This window comes from Excalfactoria chinensis, chromosome 21 (genome assembly GCF_039878825.1).
Source record: "Excalfactoria chinensis isolate bCotChi1 chromosome 21, bCotChi1.hap2, whole genome shotgun sequence".
NCBI classification, from domain to species: Eukaryota; Metazoa; Chordata; class Aves; order Galliformes; family Phasianidae; genus Excalfactoria; species Excalfactoria chinensis.
In genome coordinates this window covers 1,216,338-1,239,217 of record NC_092845.1, presented here as the reverse complement: position 1 = coordinate 1,239,217, position 22,880 = coordinate 1,216,338, and the positions used below count along the sequence as shown (strand labels likewise).

The 22,880-nt window shown below is 53.3% G+C and overlaps 3 protein-coding genes across 12 annotated transcripts in view; 2 read left to right on the top strand and 1 right to left on the bottom strand.

The window, feature by feature from the left end:
* The first annotated feature begins 5 nt into the window (after positions 1-5).
* RNF214 (ring finger protein 214) lies at positions 6-8,724 on the top strand. The gene is made up of 15 exons (XM_072354664.1): positions 6-138; positions 216-429; positions 672-731; positions 1,572-1,712; positions 2,379-2,518; positions 3,427-3,495; positions 4,299-4,395; positions 4,664-4,752; positions 5,182-5,272; positions 5,717-5,815; positions 6,160-6,536; positions 7,032-7,167; positions 7,391-7,498; positions 7,821-7,916; positions 8,468-8,724. The coding sequence occupies exons 1-15, from the start codon at positions 86-88 to the stop codon at positions 8,531-8,533; spliced, it is 1,836 nt and encodes a 611-aa protein (XP_072210765.1). The 5' UTR covers positions 6-85; the 3' UTR covers positions 8,534-8,724.
* On the bottom strand, positions 8,440-18,792 carry BACE1 (beta-secretase 1). Of its 4 annotated transcripts, none has more exons than XM_072354668.1 (10): positions 18,497-18,792; positions 14,991-15,079; positions 14,252-14,468; positions 13,824-13,961; positions 13,533-13,667; positions 13,095-13,196; positions 12,784-12,933; positions 12,528-12,699; positions 12,142-12,416; positions 8,440-8,571 (listed from the first exon to the last, which is right to left on the bottom strand). In XM_072354668.1, exons 1-9 carry the CDS (start codon positions 18,743-18,745, stop codon positions 12,175-12,177), a joined length of 1,494 nt encoding a protein of 497 aa, XP_072210769.1. In that variant the 5' UTR covers positions 18,746-18,792; the 3' UTR covers positions 8,440-8,571; positions 12,142-12,174. The 4 variants fall into 4 exon arrangements, with proteins under 4 accessions (XP_072210769.1, XP_072210767.1, XP_072210768.1 ...); XM_072354666.1 differs by lacking the exon at positions 8,440-8,571 and adding an exon at positions 10,392-11,159; XM_072354667.1 differs by lacking the exon at positions 8,440-8,571 and adding an exon at positions 10,392-11,058.
* A 391-nt stretch (positions 18,793-19,183) lies between these two features.
* CEP164 (centrosomal protein 164) overlaps positions 19,184-22,880 on the top strand; it is a 37,078-nt gene continuing 33,381 nt past the window's right edge. For all 7 annotated transcript variants that reach the window (XM_072354705.1, XM_072354704.1, XM_072354701.1 and 4 more), the window contains exons 1-4: positions 19,184-19,286; positions 20,254-20,347; positions 20,699-20,810; positions 21,185-21,395. In XM_072354705.1, the coding sequence (XP_072210806.1) occupies positions 19,194-19,286; positions 20,254-20,347; positions 20,699-20,810; positions 21,185-21,395 (510 nt within the window). In that variant the 5' untranslated portion in view covers positions 19,184-19,193. The remainder of the gene's footprint in view (positions 19,287-20,253; positions 20,348-20,698; positions 20,811-21,184; positions 21,396-22,880) is intronic.

Below are 22,880 nucleotides of genomic sequence, written 5' to 3'. Positions count from 1 at the left end.
GGCAGGAAGAGGCGGGTTGGGGCGGGCGGTACGCGGGCCGAGCGGCGCCGCTCCGGGCTCAGCCGCGGCCTCCGGAGGGACAGCCATGGCGCTGGAGCAGGCGCAGGTCGAGGGCCCCGCCGCCGCGCCGCCCGCCAGGTAGGCCGCGGGGCCGAGCGGAGGGACCGAGCCGCGGCACGGAGGCGGGCGGAGGGTGACCTGTTTGTTTTGCGCAGCCTCTCCGCCCCGGAGAGCCCCGGCGAGGCGGCGCCTGCTGGAGAGGCGGAGCCCGCGGCCCTCCCCGGTGAAGCCCCGGCGGCGGAAAGCGAGGGGGAGCCCGAGCCGGGCGGCGGCGGAGCGGAGGCGGCGGGACAGAGCGATGGGGCGGCGGAGGAGGAGAACGACCCGGAGGCGGCAACCGGGAAACCCTCCCAGAACATCGCCGTGCAGGTGGGCGCAGGGCGGGGGTCGGTGCGCTGCTACCGTGGGGAGGGAGAAGCTCCGGGGGTGGGTAATGTAACGTGGGGTTGGGGGGGTCCTTTGGTAGCTCTGTAAGTGGAAGCGATGTGCTGGTGGGGAGCGTCCCCTCTTGGGTCTGAGGTGTTGCTCTGGGATGGCTCCAGCGCTGGAGGGGATTGGGGGCAGGTTGGGTGTTTGTGGGGGGATCTAATGGGAGCCGTCACCCTTTACAGACTGACTTCAAAACGGCCGACACGGATGTGAACACGGATCAGGACATTGAGAAGAACCTGGTGGGTACTGAAGCCCTGTGGTAGGTCGGGGTTCTGATGTTCCCGCACTGTGGTTGCAGGGGCTGGTTTGGCTGTACCTTGCTGCTCTGGGGACTTGTGGGTGCTCAGAAAGCTCTCGTGGCGTTTCAGCAGTCAGCAAAGTGACCCGAGTTCTGTGATGCTGCAAAGCAGTGATGGTGCAGGCAGCGTCTGTGGGACTTGGTAGCTCTGATGTGTGTTATCGATAAGCAAGAAAGGTCATCTTGGCAATTCAGTGGATATATGATGCAAATCTTGCTCTGTTTCTGGCTCTTTAGCAAGTGAAGCAGTGCTGGTGTGTTTCTTTTTAAATATCTTGTTTATTAAAAAGAAAAAGGTAACCATTAAAAACACTTTTATCCAGCACTCACTGCATTTTCATTCATTTGCCTGTCACGGCATCCCAGGCCACTTGAAAATGCTCTCAGGATGCCCCATGGCAAAGTTGCAGCAGTGTATAGGAAGCAGCTGGTGGCAGGGTTGTTCCTGGCTCTAGGCATCCTGCTGCTGGCTCCCCTGCCCTTTCCACAGGATGTTTTTTTTCCCCTCCCTTTAATTACCAGCTTTGGCTTCTTGAGCTGTCCTCTTTAGAAGAGGAAACGCAGCTCTGGCTGCAGCTTCAGGCAGCACTGATATCCATCTCTGACCTACAGAGCGTGAGCTTTGAAGGTGGGAGTCATTGAGCTGTGGTTCTTGACAACATAAGCCTTGGCATCTACTGGGCTTCTATACAGTGTTCTGCTGAGCTGTCCTGTTTGTGCCCACACTCTGTAGTGTGACGGAGGGGAAATGTTCTCCTTGAATTTCTGCTCTCTGCTGCAGGACAAAATGATGTCTGAGAGGGCTTTGTTAAAGGAACGGTACCAAGAGGTGCTGGACAAACAGCGGCAGGTGGAGAACCAGCTGCAGGTGCAGCTTAAACAGCTCCAGCAAAGGAGGGAAGAAGAGATGAAGAACCACCAGGTAATTATAGCAAAGTCTTCTTTCTGTTTATCGTGCCCATTAGCAGCCCTGCCAGTTATGTGGTTGAGGTGGGCTGGTACTGCTGAGGGGTACAGTGAGGTGCAAAGCAGCATAAGAAGTGGCAGTGACACGCAGCATGGCAGTGTATTACAAGTGTATTTTACAGCATTAAGGATTGATCCGTGCTCAATCTGGGTGGTGAGCAGTTTAGAACTGTGCAGCATCTTGCACAGTGGTCTTACAACATCTCTTTAATACATGCAAGAGTTTTTCCGCTTGGAAACTGGTGAAGAGAGTGGTGTGAAGTGAGAATTATCTCCATGCCATTATTTAGATGTCTCTAGTTGTTGCCAGTGGGTCCCTAGCTTGAATGAGTGATTCGCAGCAACTCTGTGGGGCTCAGATTAAGACATAAGGAATCATGGGTGGTTCATCAGCTAGAAATGGTACTCATAAGGAGACAGGAGAACCTCTAGTTCTGACCTTCTGTCTCTGGGTTGCCTTATAATAAGCTCTATGAACACTGGGGTCTAGAATGTGAGATCACAGACATCAAAATCTTTTCTATCTCTCCGAATTTGTTAAGCTAACGATTGCTTTATAAACAGCAAAAGCCATTTCTTGAGGATTTTGCTCTTCACTTGGGTGATGCTTATGCTACTCTAGGAGATTCTGAAAGCAATTCAGGCTGTTACGATCAAGCGGGAAGAGACGAAGAAGAAGATGGAGAAAGAGAAGAAAGAATTCCTGCAGAAAGAGCAGGACCTGAAAGCAGAAATTGAGAAACTCTGCGAGAAAGGCAGAAGGTATCAGTATGAAAAAGCACATCTTTTTTATGGGAAGGAAAGTATAGTTTAACTCTGGTGTCCACCTGACTAAGTAAAAGAGGATCGTGTTTTAAACCCTTGGAAGCAGCACGTGTTTTGGTGAGCGTGCAGATGTGATCCCCAGAAGAGATTGTGAGCAGGAGCTGGTTGGTTTACCTGTTAGGTGTATGTGCAGACAGAACTTGGCCAGTTCTGTCTTTCATAACACCAAGCCTTTCAGCAGGAGGCAGGGCTGTTCATCGCCAATGGCAGGGATAGTGACTTGTTTCCTGTAGTAAATTTCAGTGTTTCCTATCGTAATATTCCTGTTTTCTTGTGCATTTCCTGCTCAAATAGCCTACCTGTGCCTAATGGTTTGAAACACTCTGCGTCAGTCATGCTTTGCTTTAAGGTGGGCAGCGTGCTGTGTGTGAAGGATCTTACTAGATTCAAAGGCGTTCTGAAGCAAGCAAAGAGCTTCAAGTTCCTTTGAATGGTGAATTGGTGCTTTTATGGCGCCGTTCTGTGATGCCTCCAGAGATCTGAGTTCTTAATTTGGGGGCTCAGTGACATTTTAGCATAAGCTGCTTTCATAATGACTCCCAGTACTGAGCTCCTTTCCCCCTGAACAGACTTTGCAGAGCTCACGTTGTCAGAGGCACAGTTCTCTGTGGTAGATCCTGGATAAAAGCCACAGTCTTTGCTCAGTGTCATGATACAGCAAAATTTTTGCTCTTGAGGATGGCAGTGGTTGCTTTCAAACACATCATGTGTAGTTTGGTCTTCAGAGGGTGTTGTGACATTGAGCACGCAGCTGTGCAAATACACAGTGTAAAGTTGAGGAGGGCAGCACTAGTGGCTGCGTGCTTTGCAGTAGGTGACTCCATCTGTTCTTTATTCTTGTGCAGGTTGCTGAAAGAGCAGGAGGAGAAGGAAAACAAGATCGCTTCTCTGATTGCAGAGCAGTCTGATGAGAAGTAAGGCTCTTATTTGTTACCAGATTAATGTTATTCAACATTCTTGTACTGCTGTCTTGGAGTCCCTTATGGGACAGGCTGGAGGTGGTGGTCTAACAGTGCTGTCCAGCTATTCATTGTAGAGGTTTAATCTCCCCTTCCAGCAGGTTTGTGCTCACAGCCTCTGGATTAAATCCTTTTGATCCTGGTCTCAAGGAGGCTCCTTGATACTTGTGGCATAAAGATCCCACGAGACTGGAATTTATGCCTAATGGATTGACTCAGCTTGTAGCTGCTGCTTCTGACTGCCTGACTTTTGGGAAGCTGAAATTCAAACCTATTTCTCTGTGCTGTTCCCTACAACTGCCCAACTACTTTAAACCTGAACACATTTAAGCTGTTTTAATGCCGCAGAGAGAAGTTCCAAACCCAGTTGCGGGTGGGAAGAGCCATCTTCGTACTTCTTCAGGACCAGAGTGACTTTTATCTATGCATTAATTCAGGTTGCTTCCCAAACTGTGCACCGTTCACTGGAGCTGGCCAGAATTTTGGTGAAGGCTGTTCTTTCCTCCCCTCTTTGCTAAGCTGGTACACGTGTATTTGCACAGCATTTGTTTGCATGCTCTGGAACAGTTCACTCCTGGGATTCTGACTCACGCAGCCTTAGGAAATGTGACTGGTCTCATGGTCTGGAAGCTGCCAGTATTTCACAGTTTCCCTCCATCAAGAGTTGCAAGGATCGGTTGGCTTTGTGGGAGTTTGTCTGCTCTCTTCTTTCAAGTGATTCCAGTGCCAAAGCAGACTTGTTCTGTTTGTGTCTGCAGGCAGCTATGGGAGATGGAGTTAGATAAGCTGAAGAACCAGCACAATGAAATCAATAGGAACATTCTCGAGGAGACAGAACGGGCCTGGAAAGCAGAGGTTAGTAGGTGACTTCTTCCTCTTCTACTGGTTTGCAGGTGTTTTGTTGAGATTCTGGGACATGGATGATAGATGCTGTGAAATTAAGAGCAGTTGAGCATGAGGGCAAGAAAAGGGTTAAGCAGTTGTCAGTGCAGTAAACATTAGTTGGGATTGATGCTCCAGTGCATGCAGTGCTGTGCTTAGTGGAGAGATCACAGTCATGGTATTGCAGCAGGAAATAAGGGTGTACAGAAACTGCTCTTCATGTGGGGCCCCTCTGTGCTAGATCCTGTCCCTGGAGAGCCGAAAGGAGCTGCTGGTGTTGAAACTTGAAGAAGCAGAGAAAGAAGCAGAGCTGCACCTCACCTACCTCAAGTAAGTCCCTGTAGCCCCACAAATGAAAGGGTAATGTGGATGTGAATGTACCTTTGTGCCCAACTTCCTCTGCTGACTCCAAAAGTTTGACTGGAGTGGTTCAGTTTCCTTTATTCATCTAATGTGATTCAGTAATGTCACAGGACGGAGTTGTTTGGCTGTGCTTACATGTTTCCTGCTACTGCTCATCTGCTGTGTAGGCGCAGTATTGATTGTGGCGTTTGTCTGTGTGCACCAGATCAGTCTGTACTGTGGTAGCACCACGCTCTCTCTTATTGTAGGGTTCCTCCCCTGGGTTTGAGTTCTCCTTCCTCCCCTGCTATGGGAAAGCAGAAGGGTTCAGAGAGTTGATTGGTTGCATCCAGCTGCTCCTACTTTGCTGCCAGTGACTGCACACTTGTAAGAGGGAATGTTGAATTGTTCTTGCAGGTCTGCGCCACCAACACTGGAGACAATGAGGCCAAAGCAGGAGTGGGAGATGAGGCTGAACAGGATACGAATGACCAAGGAAAGTGTCCGAGTAAGTTCCTGTCACGCAGCTCCCAGCTTAAAGAGTGTGTGGTTCACATTAATGCTACTTCATGTGCTTAGTTGCAACTCTGTTTGGGAGAAGAGTAAGACCCAGGGAAGAGGTTTGTGTCCCAACGCATAGCACAGTCAGCATTTGTGAACAGCTGCAGAGCTCTGCCTGCATCCAGACTCATGAATGTGGATAAGCCATGTGGATATGAAAGCAGTGTGTTGGGTTAATAAGAGTCTCCCTCCTTCCAGAACCTTTCTCATTCTCTTCAGTCCTGCAGAACCAAGCCATGTCTGCCTTAGGGCCTGTGACCGTTCTAGGGCTGAGTGCTTTGTTGAAGCAACAGTGCCTGGGGAATTTGCCTGTTCCAGGCATTCAGAGCCCCCAAATCCTTTAGGCGGAAGCTTTGACAAACATGCTTGGTTTTTTTTTCCTCTCTTCTAGGATCAGTTCAATGACCACATTCAGATGGTGAGAAATGGAACGAAGTTGAGCAGCCTCCCACAGATCCCAACCCCAACACTGCCACCTCCACCCTCAGAAGTGAGTGCCCCTCCAGCCTAACAAATACAAGCTTTGATTGCTGTGAGGCTCTGGGAATAGCCTGTTTGCTGGCTTGTGACTGGCACTGTCTGCGCTAAGTGCATAAAAGGAGATTCTGTGGGATTATACTTTTTGGAGTTCTGTGCTTGTCCTTTGAGGCAGCTGTCTGTCTGGGCTCACCTGCTGAGAATGGTCTGCATGGCCCACAGTTGCTACAAGAAGTGTAATGGCCAGTGGCTGTGGCTCAGCTCATCTGCCTCATTGGGGAGGAAGATACTCAGTTGTGCTTTGAGATGGACTTACTCTAACCAGCCTTTTCCTTCTCCTCTGTTTTTCTTTCTCAGACAGATTTCATGCTGACGGCATTCCAGCCCAACCCATCCCTTACTCCCAGGCTCCCATTTCCCATAGGACCGGTTCCTGTTCCCATGGTCATGCCCAGTGCTGATCCTCGGGCACTCTCCTTTCCTCTCCTGAACCCTGCGATCTCCAGACCCAACCAGCCTTCCCCACCGCTGCCTGCATCCCAAGGAAGAAACAGCCCAGTCGTGGCATCGCTTATTGGCACACACAGTCCTCACATGACTCCTGCAGCCTCCATCCCTCCTCCACCGGGCCTGGGAGGAGTTAAGGTCACTCCGGAGTTTCACAGGCCACAGCCAGCAGATAAGCTGGAGAAGCTACTGGAGAAGTTGTTGACTCGATTTCCACAGTGCAACAAGTAAGTGTCTCATGGTGTTCTTCCCTGGGAATGAAAGCTTGTGGGTGAGGTGTGAGCTGGGATAAGGCGAAGTGAGGCTTGTCTGGAGCTTAGGAGGTTGAGAGGAAAGCAAGTGAAGTCTAAAGGCAAAGGGTGGGTGCTCTCTGTCAGTAAGAACGATTCAGAGCTTTATTTAAAAGACAGCATTGACACCTGAAAGCAGCCAGGAGCTCTGCCTTCCTCCCCTGGGATACTGCAGCAGGTGGCACTATCTTGTTCCAGCTGGGATTTCCCTCGCTTCCTGCTGTGTTAGGGACAAGCTCAGCATGTGATGCATCTCATTTGGATGACTGACAGCACGTATTTTTCTGCTGTGATACAGCCTTCCCCTGGTGCTGGGGTGGCTGTCTTGCATGGAGCACTGTTGCAGGTCCTTTGATGGAGGGGCTCCCTCTGGGGAGGCCACTTGGCTCCCTGGTGGTAGGTGGGAGCTCTTAGCAGGCTGCTGTTCTGCAGGGCCCAGCTCACCAACATCCTGCAGCAGATCAAGACTGCTCGGAGGACAATGGCGGGTCTGACTATGGAGGAGCTGAACCAGCTGGTGGCAGCCAAGCTTGCGGAGCAGCAGGAGCGGGCAGCAGCTGGGGCTCAGGTAGGATTGCTGGCGTGGTGTTGGGGGACATGCCTGGCTCATGGTGGGTGGCTGCAAGGAAATGGAGCCTGGGTGGCAGAGAGAAGCGAGCAGCTCCTGTTCCCTGGCCTCCTGCAGACTGAATGGGTGGGACAGCACAGAGCTCAAGCTTGTGTTGTACGTGCCAGGGGAGCTGTGCTTTACTTCTGAGCATTTCTGATATGTCTTGCTTGCTTTCCCGCAGCCTCTCAGTCGAATCAGGGCTCCCATGTTTTCTGCTCCGCTGCCTCAGATCAGCACACCCATGTTCCTGCCCCCAGCCCAGGTAGCTTACCCTGGAACAGCATCACATGTAAGATTTTGTGGTTTTTCTGAGTGCAAATCATCTCCAGGGAAAGCCAGTTGGGGAGGGAGCCCTTCTGAGAAGTGGCCAAAGGCAGTGAAGCAGGGGCATCTCTTTCTCCTCACATAGCTATTCAGGCTGCTGGGTTCAAAGGGAAGGGTTGGAAGCATGGGTTCTTCTGTGCTGTGCGTCAAAGGGTAGAGAATGGCTGCAGGATTGGTGTGTGTGGGGAAGAAATGGGCAAACTGGGGCCAGTAGCTGCAACACTGAATATGTGCAGGTGTACATGTGTAGTGTAACTGTCTGCCTTGTGTTCCCATTCTTGACCCAGACCCCAGCTGCTTGTAAGCTGTGTCTCATGTGCCAGAAGCTTGTGCAGCCCAGCGACCTTCATCCCATGGCCTGCTCGCATGTGCTGCACAAGGAGGTAAGTCCTTCCTTGCTACGTACATCTCCTGTGTTCCTTAATTGTGGCTCCCAGCGCAGATTCCCTTCCTGGGTCCCCTGTAGTGAGTTCCTGTTTGTATGGAGACTTTGCCAGGAGAAAGGTATGATCAATCAGTTGACTTCTCTGTGTCCTATTGCTTCCCCATGCTCTTAGCTGGGCACCTTGAGTTGCCATCTGGTTGTGGCTTTAAGAACAAGGCTATCCTTACTCGGCTTTGGAGCTTGTGCTCATTTTTAGAAGGGTTAAATCTTGGCCTTTTGCCTTCCTGGAGGACAGTCTGGGAGGTTATAGGATGCAGGGTGATGGAGGAAGCTTGCACTCTCACCTCGTGGCTGGTGCGTTGCAGGCACATGCACAGGAGCTCAGTTGAAAGGGGCTCTCCAGTCCCAGTGACCTTTTGACCGAGCTGTTTCTAAGGAGCAAATCAGCCATCCCATAAGATGGATGCCCTTAGAAAGTAACGCCACGCTGCATTCACAGCACCTTTTCAGTTGTGCCCGGTGGCTTTTGACTAATTCTCTTTCTTCCAGTGCATCAAATTCTGGGCACAAACCAACACAAATGACACTTGCCCCTTTTGTCCAAGTCTCAAATGACGGCTGCTCGAACAAAGTGGTCCCATGGGAGGAGTTGGCTGTGAATAGACAGGATCAGTTCTAAGATTTCTACAGTTCTATATTTATACGACCATGTATACACATGTACATTTTTATTATATAGGTAATGTGTGTATAGAAAGTCTGTATACATACGAATTCATAAATAAAGTGTGTATATTATGCAGTGATTTGCTGCTGCTCCTTATCTCTTAGTTTGTAGCCTTGCTGGCTTCCTTTCCAACCTGGGTTAAAGCACGACCTGCCTGCTGGGACTCCGTTACCCTCAATGGGAGCTCTCACATGCCCGCACCCCATCTATTTTCCCTGCCACACCTCATCCATTTTTGCTGCTCCTTGTGTAGTATTTCCCCTCCTAGCAACGAACAGATTGCAGATGAAAAGCTTTTCGTATGTTTCTTTTTAATGTAATAATTTACTGTGTTAACATTCATTGTTCTTACACAGACAATAGGTTACAGAGTACCGGAGTCTATAGCGACAGCCTGCCGTAGCCATCCCCATCCCTCCTCCCTCTGGGCTGAGTTCTGCACACTCTTTTCTCCTGGCGTTTCCTGTTATAGTTTTGGGTCCTGGGGAGGTAACAAGGGGAGGGGAGCAAACAAATCTGGCTGCACTGCAGCTCAGGGTAACCCAACCAACCAGGTGCAGCTCCTCGTATCCCCTCTCCTGTACTATCTCCTAAAGCCCGGGCTGATGCACCAACCCTTTCTCCATGGATTTCAATGAGATTACAAGGTGCTCAGCACCGCTAAACATCTTGTACTTATTATTTAGGTTATTTTGTCCTTTTTTTTTTGTCTTTTTTTTTGTCCTTTTTTAATTTTTCTTGCAGTCTGTGGCACAAATTCAGCACGGCTATAGGAGCACCTTTTGCTTTGGGGCTGGTCAGTGCAAGTACTACCAGGGTACAGCGTGCCTGAATTTGGCCACAGTCCGAACCTTTCTACACGCACACACACGCTTGTCAGCATGTTTTAAGGCAGTGGTCCACAACAGAGTCTCTGTGGGATCCTGGGGAGGGTCCTGGGCAGGCACGAGGGTGCGGAGGTCTGCGTGCACACTGCAATTGCATAACCTTGCCCTCTTGCACTGGAGTTGAATTGCTGGATGAGTTCTGGAGCACAGCAGGGGAACTGGATGCTTAGTTAAGCGGGATGGTGCAGTGGTGCATGTGTGATGGGCTGTTGGGGCAGTGCCTGGGGCTGTGATTGGCTCCCTTCTCTTCTGTTCTCCTACCCTGTGTTTCCTCCTGCCTCTCTGGCTCCCTCGAAGCTTTTTCAAAGCACTAACAGCAGGATTTTGGTAATGAGCTTTATGTTAGCGGTCACTGGAGGCTTGTAATGCTCCAGCCAGTCTCCACCTGAACTGGTGCCTTAGCTCTGCCCAGGCCCTAGCACTGCAGGTAGCTCTGCTTTCCACTTGTGGAGGAACGCTGCCTTATTCATTAGTGAAGCTCGGTGTTCAGAACAAAGCATTTTCACGTCCAAGTCTGAGGCAGAGACTCAAGGAAACAGCACTATTCACTGTCAGTAAGAGCCCGTCCTGTGGGATGGGAGGTGACCACAGTGGCACCTTCCTCCTGTGGCAGGTTGAGCTGCGATGCAGGGGGGAGTACAAAAGGGAAAGGTTGTTCTTTGCACACCCTTTGCTGTATGAACAAAGCGAGGGCAAAACCGCCTCCTCTGACACCTCCATCACTGTCAGCGGATCACTGACACGCAATAACCTCCTCTGCCACCAACTCCCATCACTCTACATGATCCATAAGGTGCTTCCATCCAAGCATGCTGCTGCTGGGAAAGCCCTGGGCTCAAAGTGATGGCCAAGGACTGAGCAGAGGGCTAAAAAGATTTTATAAACCAACACAACAAAACAGGATAAAAGCCCCTAAATGTTGGGTTTGGAACAGTGGCTTAAAAATATATCTATGTGTCTATATTGTACAGGTGAGGAGCTGGCCGTTATTTGTACACCTGCTGCTCTATACACACTGATTCCGCGCAGCTGTACTAACAGTGAGTTGCACTGTAAAAAGAAAACAACAACCAACAACAAAACAATAAATACAACCATGTGTTTAACAAAAAAACAACCCAAGAGATGCTGCAGTCCCCACAGACAGCTCCTTTCCTTTCCCCCGTGCTGCCAGCTGTCTCTTGCCTTGTCTCTGAGCTATCTGCAGCCGGGTGTGCTGGCTGCTGAGGGGAGGCAGCAGCTACAGGTGGGGGCCGCCGAGCCGGCGCTGGCTCCCCTATGGCTTTCAAACAGGCGAGTGGGCTGAAGAACAGGCAAGCTCTCTCCTGGCACGCAGTTTCTGCTTGTTCCAAGCTGTAGGGAAAGCTCCTTCCTTTGTTCCCGTTCAGTCCAAAGGGCCATGAAGCGCAGGGAAGAGAACCCCGTGTCCTGGAGCAGAGGCTGTTGTCCCCAAGGCTGGAGGGCAGCAGCCAGCAGCTTCTACGCAGCGAATGTTGTGGATGCTGGAACACAGGTGAGGCAGTTCCCTGTCCCCCAAGGGGACGTGGTGATGGAAAATGGAGTCAGGAGAGGATGGCTGCCTGTCCTGGGAGGTAGCAGGGCAGGGTGGGTGCAGAGAGGCCTGGGGCTGGCAGCAGTGGAAGGGCAGGGGAAATGCCACAGCAAATGTTAGTGTGCACTGTACAGGGGAGCAGGAGGAGGGGAGCAGCTGCCCCCCCGTTTCTGCCCTCTCTCACCCCAGGGCAGCTACAGGCTGGCACTGTGTGCTGTTTCCTACAAGCCCAGGCCTGGGGGTGGTGGCTCTGGAGATGCACTCTCTGGAGTCCAGCTCACAGGTGTCACGGGGAGGGGAGCTGCATGGGGAAGGCACGGCCACAGCACACATGCACACGCACAGATCACTACACAGAGAGCCTAGGCCAGCAGCTTCCCTACAGTTCAGGCTGAGAAGGGCAGATATACAGCACTGGGAGGGGAGAGGGACAGACATGGGGTGATGGCTCATCAGTTTGGAAAGTCTTGGCAGGATAGCTAGGGAAAGCTCAGCTCAGCCAGAGCAGACACTTGCACTCAGTCCTTCCAGAGACTACAGGTGAGACAGGGTTGCTGTGCTGTCACCCAACAGCAGACAAGCTATAACTGTAGATCCTAGATATAAGCAACCGAGGCCTGAGGCTCCCCAAGCTGGCCTTGCACACGCTGCTGCCTGACAAGCTGCAAGTACATGTTGAATGTTTGCTTGTGTCTGGCTGTGGGTCAGCAAGGGGTAGCTGGTGTCAGAACCAGGGCAAAGTCTTTGGAGCACAGAGGGGGATCCTAACCTGCTGCTGGGACCTGGATCTCCACCTGCTCCCCGTGCTGGTGTTGCCTCTCCTGTCCTGCTACACAAACACTGCCCTGGGTGATGGTGACCCAGAGACTCAAGGGCTGAGCCTCAGTGCTAGCATTCTGCTCCCGGTACTAGCTTGCTCCTGGCCCATTAATTCAAAGGGCACGGGGTCCCTGCAGCCAGGAGGGCCTGGGCTGACTGAGCACCCTACACTGATGTCCCATCTCCATGCTCTAGCCTCTAAAGAAAGGACCTACTTCTCCTTGCCCTGCTGCCTCACCTGTGGTCCCGGGGCTGCCCCCACGCTCCGGTGTCACTTCAGCAAAGATATGTCATCAGCAAAGTCATCGTGGTCCCGTCGCAGGCAGCGGAAGCAGCGCCACTGGAACACCATGAGGCAGAGAGGCAGCATGAACAGGGCACAGATGGCTGCCATGACATAAGCAATGGTCATCAAGGTGGACTCGTCCGTCTGTGGGATGTTGTAGCCGCAGTCCTCCATGTTGGAGTGCAGGTACGGCCCCTCCACTGCGGCTGTCCGAAACTCATCGTGCACTGTGGGCAGGATAAAGGCAACCGGCTGGTCACTGAGATACCACTGCACATCCACATCTCTTCCCATAGCCCCCTGCCTCCTCTCCCTCTTGCCTCCCTTCCCTCCCTTACCGTGGCAGGCACTGACAGCAAAGCCAATGCGTTTGCGGGCACGGTCAAAGACCACGTAGAAACCCTCCATGATAACAGCACCCATGACAGTGCCTGTGGAGGACTGAGAGATGGCGAACTTGTAGCAGTCATCCTGAGAGGTGGCCACGTCCTCCACTGGGCGCAAGTATTGCTGCACGGAGAGAAGAGCTGTCAGCTCTGCCCCAGACTGCCTCTAGCTTGGTGCTGGGCAGGGTCTGGCATGGCCAACACTCACCTGGGGAAGGATGGTGATCCGGAAGGACTGATTGGTGGCCTCCCCCATCAGGTAGAGGGACAGAACAGGGAAGATGTGCCAGGGGGTGGTGCCGACCTGCCAGCAAACCAGCTGCTCCCCCAGCCAGAAACCATCTGGAAACTTCTCTGTCTGCCAGAGGGAAAGGGGAGGTGAGGGGTCTGTGTGGGCAGGGAGCGGAGATGCTCAGGCTGGTGACAGGCAGTCACCCTGCCCACAGCCCTCCACTGGCACTGGGGATGTGCCCACAGAAGGGGGGGGATGGATGGATGAGTTTCAAGGGCCACACTGACCGAAGAAGCTGTTTTGATGGATTTCACTGCAGCCTCAAACACCTTCTTTGGCAGCCTGAGGTTGGTGGTGCCGCTGTCCACGATACTCTTGTCATAGTTGTACTGCAGACAACAAGAGGAGGAATGACCCAGGTGGAATTCCAGCCCAGCTCCCCTCCATGCCAACACCTGACTGCTCTGGCTCCACTTGCACAGCTACTGAGCTCATCCCTTGCTTTCTACTGTGATGGACTCAAAGCCCATGCTTGTGTCTTAGCTTCACCCCTGACCAAGCTGCCTGGTGCCCTCAGCCTCCATCACCAACCAGGCACTGAATCCCCAGGCACCAAGGCCTGCAGCATTCACTACACCTGATGATTTTAGCTGTAACCAAAGGACAGATGCGTTCAGCAACAAAGCAAACCCTTGCAAGGCAGGTCCCCCTGGTGCCCCTGTCACCTCTTTGCAGTCCATGTTCAGGTCCTGCCCATTGACCTCCAGCTTGACAATGATGACCTCGTAGTACCACTCCTTCCGGATGGGTGTGTACCAGATGTCACCCACATACAGCGAGCGGTCAATGCCACCAATGATCTGCAATGGGGACAGAAAGGTGCCTGATAACACATGCTGCCATCTCCAGCCAGGGCACATTCTGTGTGGCCATCCCTGCCCATGGGAACACCCAAACCACATGGAGAAACCCCAGCCTTCCACTGCCATGCTGGCTCCTTGCTCCAGAGCACTCACCATGCTGCCTCCTACTGACGCCAAGGTCTCCGTCTCGTTGGGTGAGAAGCCTGCCCCACAAAGCTGGAGGGAGAAGATGTTGGGCACCTGGGTCTGCTTCACCAGGGAATCAAAAAAGGGCTCCAGGCTGTCGTCAGGCTGGAGAAAAGCAGAAGCAAGACAGGGATGTGTCAGCGGAGGACACCCAGATGTCCCATTGCTCTGTGTCCCACGAATCCTGGCTCTGTATGCTGTTAGGGCAGGGCTCAAGGTCAGTAGTGTAAATGCATGCCCTATTTGGCCCATTGGGATTGTGTGAAGCAAAGGAGAGAAGAAATTTAACCCCTTGAGCAAGGTGTGCTGTGCTGGGACAAGATGCCTATGTTTGCTGAGAGAAGCTGGATGCAAGTACAGGCAGCTGTCAGCCCCCAGCTGCAATCAGGACTTACCCGTGCGATCTCGGCATAGGCCAGCCCCAGGATCCCTTCCCAGTTGGAGCCATTGATGAAGAATTTATCTGACTCTGTGATGGCAGCGATGTTGGCTCTGACAGTGACGTTGGGGCCATGGGGAATGGTGACAAGGTCAGTGCCCAGTTCCCCTTCCCACTTGCCCTGGGTGTAGGGCACATACACACCCTTCCGCAGATCACGGTAGGTGCTGGACCTGGAATGGTGTCAAAGAGAGTAAAACCACTGCAGAGGAGATGATGACAGAGCACATGTGTTACAACCAAGCATTGCAAGTGCACAGGCCTGCCTAGCCTGTGGGTCAGCATGGCTGTGTGAGGACAGCCATGTACGTGTGGTTGCTGGAAAGCCCACAAAGGGTCAGTGAAGCACAAGGACAGTGCCTTGCAGCCTGGCTTGAGGTTGTAATGGGGCACACGGGAGACAAGCATAGCTGTTGTACGCTATGCAAAACAGCCAGCTGTACAGATATGGGCTGCTTAAATGTCGTGAGAGAAAGGACTGGCAGCCAAGGGGTCCCCCACTTCTCTGGGCACAAGAAGGGGCCGTCTAGACCTACCTGAGGCTGAGCAGCATTACCTGGCTGTGCCAGACTTAGGGCCATGTCTGGCCTGACCCATAGCAAGACAGACCACACCACCACTGGAGGTGAGCCATCGGCACAAGGACCAGTGGCTGTGCTGTTTTCCCCCAGTGCCTGTCCCCACAGCATACTCACAGCTGCCGCTGGTAGTATCTCCGGAGAAAGGGGTGAGGTGCAGCTCCCACAGCAAAATTACTGCTCCCAGTGTCCACCAGGATATTGAGCTGGAAAAGGAAGAGACAAGAAAGGTTTGTGACTGCAGTAGAACTCAGGCTGCACTGTGCACCAAGGTCTGTGTGGCACTGCAGGCAAGTGATGCTTTCTCTTTCCCCATGTTTTCTGCTTGGTGGCTGCTCTGCTCTGGGTCCTCATCTCAGCAGCAAGCCTAGTTCTGCCCTGCTGGCCAGGGCTGCAAGCCAGCCACACTTGTGGGGCCATGGGAGCAGCACCAGGGCAGGCAGAGGTAGGGCAGGGAGCTGCTGGAGCCTGCTGATACTGTGCACAAGGATGGCTCAGGGCAGCTGAGCAACAGAGGACGCGATGGTGGAGCAGGAGTCAGCAACATCATGCTGTTGCACAAAAAGCAAACATCATCTGGCACTGTGCAAACACAGCATGAGCTCTCCTGCCCTGCTCAGCACAGCACGGCCTCGGCCCCCTGCAACCAGTGTGGGAGAGTGCAGCAGCAAGACAAGGTCTCCAGGTTCCCTTTGCCAGGAAATCTAATTTACTGGTGGGAAGGACTGATGGTACACAAGCCGCTGTGGATTGCTGCATCCACTAATCAGCCATCCATATGCTGAGCTCTGCTCCCGATTCATTTCTGCCTTGCCCTGGATTAGCAGCTTGCAGGCAGAGCTTGGCAAGCACCCCACCAGCCAGGCTAGGAGTGGGCCAGCCCTGTCCTGCCACTAGCCAAGCCCTGCCTGTGGCCCCTCTGCTTGGCTGGAGCTGGACCTGGCACAACATCACTGGTTGCAGAGGGCTGTGCAGCCATGGGGCTGCTCACCCATACAAGTGATCTACCAGGGCTGTGGGCCTTAAGCTGTGGATTCGGAAAGGAAGGAAGCTAATGCGCTTGTGCTAATCGCACTGGGGCTTGGCTACCACCTGCAGAATTTCTTCAATGAACTGTGGGCAATGGATCCCTGCACACAGCACAAACTCAGCAACCCCTGCCCTGGCCCACCTCTCCTGCACCAATGCTATTGGCTGTCCTGCATCCTCCACACTGCGACCCAGGCAAGCTTTTTGCCAAGATCACCTTCAGCCCAAGGTAGGAAGTGGAGCCCCAGGCTCACCCTGCTGCAAACCTCGCTCAAAGGAGTGCTCGGAGCCTTCCCCAGGCAACCACAGCCCTGCCATTCCCAGGGTGGCTGCTGGAGCGTTCATTAGCCATCTGCTGCACAACACCTTGATCTCCAGGGTGCCCGATGAGGACGGCTTTCCCTGGAGATACCTGCTGAGCTGATGCTGCAGGGAGAAGACACAGACAGCAGGGAGGAGGCTCACTCTGGAGGCTGCATTGTCAAGAACAACCATGTTAGGAAGATGAGGAAACCTGCAGCTGCCCACACAAGCCCTTGGACATTCAGACAGTCCCAGAACTGCCCACCGGACTCTTCCTTGCATGGCATGTGCAGCGTTTTGCACCAGTGACAGTGGGAAGCAGTGGTGGGGACTCTGCCCTGCAGGCTGTGCTCTGCTGCCTCGGGTTTGCTGCCACGTGTGTTGGCCCCACTTCCTCCAGGCCCAGCCCAGCCCTTGTCTCAGGCCAGGACACGACACGTGCAGCGGTGAGGCTGGGACATGTGTGGCAGGGATGCTCTCTGAAGCCCGTCTGCAGCTCCCTGGATGTGACAGCCCCTCTGGGTGCTTGGCAGAGGCACTGCCTCCACACTGCACACGAGAGCAGGGCTGGCAGCGTGCTTGTGGGGTCGTGGGGGGACAAGCACGCAGCGGTGGCACCAAGCCTCTGCCATCTGTCCCGGAGTGCTGGCTTGGGCTGCTCTGCTCCCACCTCCTCCTGCTGTCCGGGTGAATCAGCGCTGGTGGCACAGGCGTGCTGAGAGCCCGGGGGGTGCAAGCGCGATTAATTGTTGGTAGTGAGTGCACAGTGCAGCCCAGCTCACAGCCAAAATCCAAGCACAGCACAACAAAGAAGGTAAAAGCCAAGGAGAGCAAGGGGCTGGCAGCGAGACCACATTGGACTGCATGTGTACCTCTGAAGCAGACGCATGCATCATCCCAGATAAACACCCGCCACGCTCCCCAATTTCCTGTGTATGCATCAACTTAGCCTTTCATGTGAATCTTTTAATTCCATTAAAATGCCTGGAGGGATTTTGCTCTGGCACACAAACATGCACACACACATGCATATGCACACACACTGCATCCACGCTTGGAAGCGCTCCAAGGCTGGAAGATGCTTCCCAAAAGGGTGACAGCTTCAGAAATCCACGAGTGCCTGGAAACAGGTGGTTCTCACTGAAATTATTTGGCAGCTGTGACACATGGCATGTTCCAAGCAAAAGCTCCAGCAGGGCTGGATGATGAAATCACATTTAGAGCTAGATTTTAGAAATAATCTCGTTGGGTGTTTTTTTTTTTCTTTTCCCAATAAACATACCCTGCCTGAGCAGAAAAATACATCCTAAACACACACCAACAACACAAAGCTGCCTCAAGACACACGATTCATAGAGTCATAGAATGGCTCAGGTTGGAGGGGACCTCAAAGCCCACCCAGTGCCACCCCCGGCCATGGGCAGGGCTGCCCCCACCAGCTCAGGCTGCCCAGGGCCCCATCCCACCTGGCCTTGAGTGCCTGCAGGGATGGGGCACCCACAGCTCTCTGGGCAGCAGTGCCAGCGCCTTGTTGCCCTCTGAGAAAAGGATTGCTTCCTCACATCTAACCCACATCTCCCCTCTTTAAAGCCATTCTCCCTTGTCCCATCACTATCAGACCACTCCCAAAAGCAACATTTTGTTGACTGTGAGCAAAGGCGGTTGTACGAACCCCCCTCGCTATGGTTCACTTCTCCCCTTCGGTTGCTCCCCCCAATGCACCACCCATGCAATACCCACCAGGCACACGAGGAAGGCGGCAGATCTTGCTGTAGGTGCACATAGCAAAGCCAGCTGCTATTTCAGAACCTCCGTGGGCACACAGAGTTTTGGCAGAGCCAACGTACACCGTGGGTGGCAGCAGCGCAGGAACCTGGCCCTGTGCTCGAACAAATCTGGACCTCTATGCACTTCAGCACAGGTCCTGCTGGGCTGACCCTACTGCTGCTGGTGTGAGGTATAGATGGGTGGGGGGCAAAAGAGTGTGGCAGGAGAAACCTTCACATCCCTACAGCAGACAGGAGAAGCTGCTCTCTGCCCTGGGTGTGAGGTCAGCACGCATCCCACCCGCCGTGCATGCTGCAGGGCAGGACGGATGCTGACACCGGACCGAGCTGCAGGCTGGGCGCTACTCCCGGTGTTGCTGCCCCAGGCCCAGCCCATCTCGCCGCCCTCCTCGCGTCCCCCCGAGGCCCCCGACCCCCAGAGCCCCCCCACTAAACCCCAAGGGCCGCCAGGGCGGGGTGGGGCGGTGCAGCCCCGGCCCTGCAGCCCCCGCGCCTCCCCCTCACCTTCTGCGGGGGGCTGCCCACCGTCATCTCCACGTAGTAGCCCTGCCCGGACTTGCCCCGCAGGTTATCGATCATCTCCACGAAGCCGCTCCTCCTCTCCGTCTCCTCCGGCGCCCTCCGCGCTCTGGGGCCCGCCGGCGGTGCCGCACCTCCCCGCAGCGGCAGGCGGATGCTCGGCGGGGCCGGCCCGGCGCTCAGGGCCGCGGCCCCGAGGCACAGCAGCAGGCAGGGCCAGGCGGAGGCGGTCATGGCCGCGGCCCCGTGCCCGGATCGCCCCTAGCGGGCCCGCAGCGCCCCGCGCCTCGGCCGGGCGGCCGCGCCGGGGCGGGCAGGCGGCGCGGGGCCGAGCGGGGCGGCGGGCATGGCGGCTCGGCGCTCCCCGCCCCTGCGCCCGGCCGCGCTGCCGTCGCCCCGCCCGCCGGCGGAAGCGCTCGGATCCCGGCCCGGCCCCTCCGGCCGGCAGCGCGGCCCGCAACGCACCGCAGCGCCCCACAGCTCGGGCCGGGCCGAGCCGGGCCCTGGGGTCGCGTCGCCATAGCAACGCGCGGCGGCGCCCCCTGCCCTCTTTCCCCGAACTACAGCCCCCGGCAGGCACTGCGCGCACCGCCCCCCCCTCAGCCAATGGAGAGCCGGGCGGTGACGGCGCTGACCAATGGTGTTCGGCGGGGGGCGGGCCGGTGAGGGAATCGTGACCCGGATGTGGTCGCTGTGCAGAGCCGGGCAACCTGTGGGCGTCCATGGAAGCGGCGGCGCGGCGGGGCCTAGTCCGATGAGAGGCCATTGGGGCCGGGTGAGGATGGCGGCGGGGCGCGGGAGGAACTCGGCCTGCTGAGCGCTGCCCGCTCCTACAACGCGAACGCTCCTTCCCCGGCCAGCTTGACGTTAATTATCCGCGTGTGGGGTGGTGGCTGTGCCTGGGGCTGCACGGGTGAACTGCGGCCTTTGGGCCTCATCCTGTGAGTGCACGGGGTGAGCAGGCGGCACTGCAAGCTCAGCTGTTGGCTGGAGAGGGTCCATGTACCCGTGTGAGTGTTGCAGCATGCTGAGCTTGTGGCAATGAGCTCTGGAGGAGCACAGGCTATGTCTCTGTCTGTGGAGTTAAATACTGAAACGGTCCTCCAGGGGTTAGAGATGGAGCACGGTGAATTAAGATCTCCTTTTTAGCTTCCCAAGTGCCCCCTGGGAACATGGGAGAGGCCGAGCTGGTTGCTGAGAGAAGCTGGCTTGTCCCCAGGCAGAGCAGATTCAGCCCAGGGATTTCTCAACAAGCAGTTCTGTGCTCTGGGAAAACTCTTTATCTTTCTTCTTACTATTTCTTATTTCAGCTTTCCTTTATCTATCTAAAAAGTGCCCAAAGCCAGGGCTTGTTTCTTCTGTAGGTGCTGGAAAGCTTGGGGGACTGAAACTTCTCAGTCAGCATCAGCTTCAGGTCTTTGATCAGTGCTGCAGTGGGGAAGCGCTGTGAGCAGGGCAGAGCTGTGCCTGCCTCACCTTCCTGTCTCCGGGGTGCATTGAGCTGATAGTGCTGTGCTCAACTGCGGCATCTTCTTTCTCCTTGGCACTGAAGGCTTCCAGTTTCTGGTTGCCCTACCACTTTGTTCTCACAATTTGCATCCATGTTTGGTCACCCCCATGTTCTCCTCTGCTGCTCCAGTGCTGGGTTTCCTGTGGGGTTCTGCTGTGTGATGGGAAGTTTTGTTTCTGTCTTGCTACAGTTACTCCTTGTGATTTTTGTGTTGTTTCCTTCCTGGTGCCAGGTGCAGGGAGCCATGGAAGGAGGTGCCGTATGCATTGGTGACCAGCTCATACTGGAAGAAGATTATGATGAGACATATGTTCCCAGTGAGCAGGGTAATAGATGTTGTCCTAGGAGCTGCAATAAGCAATTCAAGCTTGCTATATTATTTCAAGGTGTATTAAGGAAATGAAAACTGGGGAGAGCATGATTCAAGAGAGCAGACAAAAGGAACGTCATGTACAGTTGAAAAACTAGCTTTTTGATTGCAAGGGTATTTGCTGTCTTGCAGTCTCTTATCCCTTTGCTTCACCAGCCAGGGAAAACGTGTTCACTGGCATACAGACCTGTCTGCACAGTTTTGAGTAGTGGGATTTCTCATTGTGTCCATTGCTTTAGCTGTGAAAGCTGGCTCTGTGTACTGCTTGGTGCAGACCATCTTACAGATTCCTGTTCTGTTTCCCTAGAAATTCAGGATTTTGCAAGGGACATCGGCATTGACCCGGAGAAGGAGCCTGAGCTGATGTGGCTGGCCAGGGAAGGCATTGTGGCCCCTTTACCGCCCCACTGGAAGCCCTGGTGAGAGAACCCTCTCAGGAGTTGGTTTATAAGATTGCTGGTGTCTGCTGGCCTTCTCTGCTGTGTTTCTGATTGCCAGGGCAGGGTACCAGGTGGCAAGGGGAAAAAATATGCATGGGTTCTTCTTGGGGTGGTGAAAGAAGAGGAAAGATCGTTTAGCAAGTTAAATGAGGATGTGAGCATTCTCAAGGAGGGCTTTTCCACCACATTGATGCCTCTGGGTTGTCGGAGGCCTTGTGCTCCTGTTTGCTGAATGTGGGGTGATCATGTGGTGCAGTAAGAATGTTTTTAGAGCCTTTGAAACTCCTTGAATGAGACTATGTCTGTGCAGAGCTTACGTTGCTGTGTGTTCTCACGCTGTTTTTGCCTCACAGCCAGGATGTCACTGGTGAGATCTACTATTTCAACTTTAACAATGGCCAGTCCGTGTGGGACCACCCCTGTGATGACCATTACAGAGAACTGGTTGCTCAGGAACGGAGGAAGCTGCTGGCACGTGGCAGCTTGAAAAAGAAAGAAAAGAAGAAGAAAGACAAGAAAGATAAGAAAGACAAGAAGGATAAGCAGTCGCTGAAGCAACATGCTGTAAGTAGGCTCTTCTGCATGCAGTAAGTCTGTGGAGGAGCAAGAAGGCTGGCTGAGGATGAGTGGCTGTGAATTAGGTTGTAATGCTGTAATGTTGCTGCTTTGGGACGGGAAGAGCAATCACTTGACTGGGGATCCTGTCAAGCTCTGAGGCGGATGAAAATCCAAGGGAAATGGGGTCACTCACCCAGAAATCTTGAAGTTTTGGTATAGAGGCACATGTCTTCAGTCGCTCTTTCACAGCCCTGTGATGCTGCTGATGAAAAGCACCATGCTGAGGTCTGAACTTGAGTTTGTTGCTTGTTTATGACGTACTCTCTTTAGGGCAGAGAGCAATTATTATTGTGCAGTTTTGTGGAGAGAGGGAGGGTAACTGGACTACACTTGGTGTGCTGGAGGGATTTTCTTTTGGAGAAGACAACAGAGGGTTTCTGTGCTTGTTGCTGTAATATCCACACACAGAACGCAGGTGAGGCTAGTCACTATGCTTTTTGTAGCTGCAAGAATAGCCAAATGCCCTTTAGAATTCTAAGTGATGGAATTCATTCCTGCCTACCATTAACCTGTAATGAGGTAAATATCAGTGGGGAAAGAGAATTTTGTGTTGCCACTAATGGTATACGCATCTTTAGCCTCAGGCCATTAATATGAGTATTTTTCTTCTATACACATGCAGCTCACTTCAAGTGCTCCAAAATTTGCACACCAGTTTATATATGTGACATGTTTATTACGTATAAGTCTGTAGTTTAAATAAGGGTTTGTATATATATATATATATATATAGTTACATGATACGTTTCAGTTATTTGCTTATATTTATCTAGTTAGGAATTGGAATGAGAGACTCTTCTTTCAACATCCTTTTGTCATATGCCCTGTGCCGTTCTATCCCCTGGGCAGGAGAATTCTGAGCCAGAACCAGATAGCCAGATTAGAAATGAAGGCGGTGGAAATCTGTCACACATAAATGATTCATGGAGACAGTTTGCAGGCATGGGGCCAAACAAACTGCATCCCACACTCGTATCAGCATTCAACAGGCCATGCCAAACCTTAACTGATGTGAAAACTGTAGAAGGTGGCCCACCTTTCAGCAGCTTTGATGTATACATCCACCAGGATCAAGATATACCTTTGGAAATACAAAGAAACGTTTGTTTCATTTCTGCTGGGGATATGAAAGGAAGTCCAAGTTTATTGCAAGCCAGAGAAGGAAGAAGGAACCATGACATGACTCTCTTTGATTCCAGTCCCACAGATGGCTGGAATTTGCAGGGCATGGTTGATGCTTCATATGCTCAAGAGCAGCTAAGGTGTCACAGCAGAGTATCTCAGAGTAGAAGTAATAGAGAAGTTCAGGATGAGGCTTTGGGTCAAGCTGTCATTCCTTGGAAGAATAATGAGAGCATCAGCAGACCTGAGAGACAGGATTCAAAGCAAATGGAGCTAATGGAACTAGGAGCAGATATAAAAGCAGACGAT